The sequence below is a fragment of the Mesitornis unicolor genome, unplaced genomic scaffold (genome assembly GCF_000695765.1).
Source record: "Mesitornis unicolor isolate BGI_N332 unplaced genomic scaffold, ASM69576v1 scaffold496, whole genome shotgun sequence".
NCBI classification, from domain to species: Eukaryota; Metazoa; Chordata; class Aves; order Mesitornithiformes; family Mesitornithidae; genus Mesitornis; species Mesitornis unicolor.
The window spans coordinates 1-4,929 of NW_010192796.1; the positions used below are offsets into that span (position 1 = coordinate 1).

General features: G+C 41.9%; 1 protein-coding gene across 1 annotated transcript in view; it reads left to right on the forward strand.

The window, feature by feature from the left end:
* The first annotated feature begins 2,273 nt into the window (after positions 1-2,273).
* Positions 2,274-4,929, forward strand: part of PPM1K (protein phosphatase, Mg2+/Mn2+ dependent, 1K) — a 10,765-nt gene continuing 8,109 nt past the window's right edge. Inside the window, exons 1-2 of the mRNA XM_010187211.1 lie at positions 2,274-2,771; positions 2,934-3,034. Coding sequence (XP_010185513.1) covers positions 2,332-2,771; positions 2,934-3,034 — 541 coding nt within the window. The 5' untranslated portion in view covers positions 2,274-2,331. The remainder of the gene's footprint in view (positions 2,772-2,933; positions 3,035-4,929) is intronic.

The following is a 4,929-nucleotide window of genomic DNA, read 5'->3' on the forward strand; positions in this document are numbered from 1 at the left end:
GTGGTGGGGTGAGGAGCGGCCCCCGACCCCTGCAACCTCCGCGGCACCTGGGAGGGAAAGACTAGAGCAGGGACACCTCTTTCGTCACGGAGGGGTTGCGTTACAGGGGAGATCTCTGCTGCTTACACGAATCCTGCCCTCAGAGGCCCAAACGGCACCGCCCAATGTAACTGCACAGCTTTTGTGCACATAGAACAAACCCGTCCTAGCTCGGTTAGTCAGTCATGTACTAGTGTGTAATCAGTACATTGCTGCAAAAACCTCTTTCAGGTTGCTACTGCCTGTGCAGTTTATTATCCAGGCAGGAGGTGAGACCGTAGTCAAAGATTTAAGAAAACCCCTCTAATTTAAGATTAACTTAACATAGAGAAGCACACTGCCCACATCTGTGGGGTTTGGATAGCACACAAAGCAAGTGCACTTATGTGTGTACAGAGTTTTAAGTTCCTTTTTAAATACGTCTGCTCTCCTGGGGCAGCAGGCATACCTTCTCTTTCTTCCGGGTTTCATTTTTTCCCTTCTCACAGTCTGGAAAATTTCCATCTGCCAAGAAGCAGCTAGGCTGTAAAAGGCACCATACATGTTACACTACAGTTTAATCGTTCACTTCAAGTGTTGTATTTCCATGTCTATCTACAGCAACTGTTTCTTTATGTTAAATGTGTACAGATTAAAAGGAGCACCTCAAAACAGATTTCCATCTACAACTGTCTATCTTGGACTTTGGCTTTAACACCAGTGCTGCCCTTTCCAAGACCTCAGTCTTGTTTTGTGCTGATAGGCTTGCCCTGTGTTTGTAAATACACCAGCTTGGAAAGCACAGACTGTTACATGTCCAGCTGAAAGCGTAACTATTTACGTCACAGAAACTAAAGATCAGGTTCCTATTCCTGACTTGCAGAGACACTTGAAAAGCCAAACCTTCATTAGTATTTATAGCTGCCTAGGAAAAAAAGGGCCTTTGAGAGCTGGTAGATAGGGAACAAATGCGTTAATTAGCTTGGGAATTTGAATTAATTATCTGATTCATACTGTGGATACTGGGACATCTAAATACAGCTAATATTTCATGTTCTCCTCTCAAGCTGACAGAACTGAAACAAAGTGGGGGTTTTGTAAATTGGCAGGCCTTCAATTTTGTCATGCAGAGTTTCACAGAAGGAAGTTAACATTCTGTTGTTATGAGTCAAGGGCAACAGAAAAGAAAAAGCAACTCAAGAAAGTGAATCTTATTTTTAAATACCTGTAAGTATACTAAAATAAGGATGTAATGTTGCTGTCACCTGCCAATAAAATGGAAAATCTTCAGTTTCTAAGTGGTCAGTGCCACTTACCCGGTGGTCTAGCAACCATTGTGTGGTGCAACAACAGGGATTCCCAGCGTGTTCAGCCTTTTCTCAAGTTGACAGTTACTCTTTAAATAAAGAAACATTTCCCCATCTGAGAATTGCATGAAAGATCATCTAACGCAACAGCTTAACTGTGAACAAGTTTAATGTAAGCCTCCAGAAGGCTCATGTCTCAGCCACTTTCTACTAAAGCAACCACTTTAGTTACCTTTGACTGTGTGCTTTTGCAAGCATCCCGATTTTTGTCTGGTAATTTAAAAAAGTAGCGTTAACAGATACTTCAGATCTACAGATGCCATTGTGATTGGCATGGGGCAAGTACAATGGCAAGGCACTCCAGCCCAGAATTACAGCATCTCTGGGGTACATGTGTTGCTTTTTGCTGCTTGATTATGTCGGACCACTCTGCTATCAAAATTTTTTTTCCTGGCATTCATGAATGTCATGTTTCCTGTGCAGATGAAAAAATTCTTCAAAATCTAAGCAAATATATTTCTCCCCTCTCCTCCCCTGGGAGCCACAGGGTGAATATTTCAGCAATTGTTTGAAGAGTATGCATGCTAATCTAATTTTCACAACCTTACCTAATTTTTTGACAAATTCATATTTTAGGTGATGTGGAGCAAAGTAATCATCACTCTCATTTGCTCCATCACAACCTCTGAAAATTCAGGATACCGTTATGCAGGTGGCCAGCAGAAATGCCTTACCTTGATCCATCTGCAGTACTCCCTGTTAGATGTGGGCTGCTCTGTGAGGGATTGTTTCTCTGTGAGTCACGCAGATGCTCTGCAATTGCCTCTGGGCAGGGCTGTGCTGTGCATGATTAGCGGGCTCTGATAGTGACATTGTTTCCTGAATGATGTAACTGAAAATTCCCCTTCCTGTGCTTCTTGTTCCCTGATCAGTTTTCTCTTTCTTCTTGAAGACATTCCAGCAGCTGCGTATCTTTTATTCCCACAAATCTCTGTGAAGACAAGTTATGTCAACAGCTGCTTTAATTAATCTGGTACGAAACGGAGGGTATCAAGTACGAAGGAGAGCCGTGCTGACGTCCCGCCTCTTGCAGGACGAGAAGCGTCCGGCAGCCGCGTCCTACAGCTCCACCTCTGAGCGCCGGGCTTCCCGCTTCGATTCCGATGGGAGCGGGCGACCTACGACATGGGACATGTTTGGCATCTGGGACAATCGCATTGATGAGCCTATTCTCCTTCCACCAAGCATAAAGTATGGGAAGCCGATCCCAAAAGTCAGCCTGGCCAAGGTGGGCTGTGCTAGCCATATCGGGAAGCGGAAGGAAAATGAAGACAGGTTTAATTACGCTCAGCTGACAGAGGATGTCCTATACTTTGCGGTATACGATGGACATGGTGGGGCAGCAGCAGCAGACTTCTGTGATAAGTACATGGAAAAATATATTAAGTAAGTCTGCATCAAGTGAATGTGCGTCACCTGAAAAATCATACTACCTTTTCACTGAAATCCAGCATTATTCAATGCACACAGGGAGGAAATAAGACTATAGATCAAGACATAGATTTCTTGGAAAGAAGTCTAATTTTTTGTTTGCGTGTTTGTTTCCAGAGAATTTCTTGCTCAGGAGGAGAACTTGGAAAACATTCTGAACAAAGCTTTTATAGAAATAAACAAAGCATATGAAAGGCACGCTCATCTGTCTGCAGATGGTAGGTAAAAAAAATACTCTACTCGTATGGGTGTTGGGAATAAAGTTTTTCTTATTTGCTCAGTAGTTTTGTAGTAAAATGCCCAGAAAAATGCTCGAACACAGTTTCACTTAACATAGGATTTTACTCTGATCACATACTGCAAATTAAACAATTATGCTTTACTGCCTCAAAATGAAAAAGCTGTAAAAAGTGTCAAGTTAGCAAAGAGTGATTTAGATTTGCAAGGAACATAACTTCACTGTGCAGGAAACCTGGATCGGGGGTTGGTGGTAGTTTTTGTTTGTTTTTTAAATTTCTTTGGGTTTTTTGTTATTGGTTATTGTTTTTTGGTTTGTGGTTTTGGGTTTTTTTTTAAGCTGTTATTTCTGTGGGTTAAAAGCATCAGTGTCAAAAGTTCCCTTTTCTGACTTGGCTGCTGCACTTGAGGAACATAACATTAACATAACATAAACTAAAATTAAAACAATTGCTATTGCTTCAGGACAAACAGACTCACAGGAGTAGCTGAGTGAGAAAGGGGAAGGAAGCAGTGAAGAGGAGAACAAGGTTGGCTGTGGTAAAGCTGGCACCAGCCCTTTTAGAGTCCTTAGTCCTGACTGTTAGTCTCTTGTATACATGACTAAAGACCAAACGCATCTGCAGGTCCAGTTCAAGCAACTGGATCTCATAGAGAGTAATTTGGGAAGGGAGATAGAGGTCCCAGTTCTGTCCCAGGAGTTTCCTCAGTCATGAGATAAAATTTTACAAGGCAGTTCAGCCAGTCTTTCAAGACAAAACAATGCCTGCCCACCCCCCGCCCAGAAAAAAAAACAAACCCGAAACAAACCAACAAAACAAACCCGCAACAAAAGACATGTCCCAGTGCTGGTGCAGGTGCTGGCAACAGGACTGATGTGATTTCAGAGGAACAGAAACTGTAGAAGTTTTCTCTCCAAGACAGACTTGAAGCCAAGCAACCCTCTAGGCACTGAAGTGATCCTGTGTTCTCGAGCTGCTTTTCTTGAGCAATGAATGAATACACTCAAGTAATGGAGCAGCCCTTAGAAAAAGAGCATTCAATCTATAAACTTCATTTCCCCATTGTATCCATATATATATCTATATATATATAGATATATATAAATCCTTTAAAAATAATGATATGGTTAAAAAGTCCACAGTCACTTTTGACCTATAGGGTCGGTTTTAACTGAGCTCATGAGAAATACATCAGTAGAGCAGATGTGCTTTGTATCCAAGAGCCTCCTTGCAAATAAGTTTTCTTAAAAGCCCAGATTCAAGATAGCATCTGAGTATGGGCATATATGCTTCCCTAGACCATGACCTTTCATTTTCGCTAACAAAAAGATCTGTTATATTTGTTCCCCTCTGTGCCTCTTTGTTAATAAGACAGCTCTTGGTTTGACCCATTGAAGTGACCTCTCTTAAGCATCAGAGCAGCTCCATGAGGAGAAGTATTGGGAACCGTACTTGGTGTATTATTTTGTTATTCTGAAAACGGTTTCTGATTGCAGTACTTACAGAACTGGGTAACAACAATATTTGACAGATAATTTGTGCAGCAAGCGGAGCAATTTGGAGCTGCTTATAAGATTTTTTTCATATCATTTAACTAATTGGTGCTGCTTAATGAAACATAATGCAAATACCAGCAAATTTACCTAACAGTTACCAAGATACTGAACAAACGCTTTTCATTTAAAAAGTTTTAAGTCAAGTGAAATAAAGGGCAAAAGTGGTGTCAAATGTCCACAGGGACCACCCTCTGCCAAGTACTCTGTGTTTCTCAGGTAGGCTGAGCACCTGCAAGCTCTCACAAGAGCCAGTGGGACCCAAAAGTGCCCAGTGCTCTTGACTGGTTGCCCAGCTGAAAATCAAGCTGTAAGGGAAAG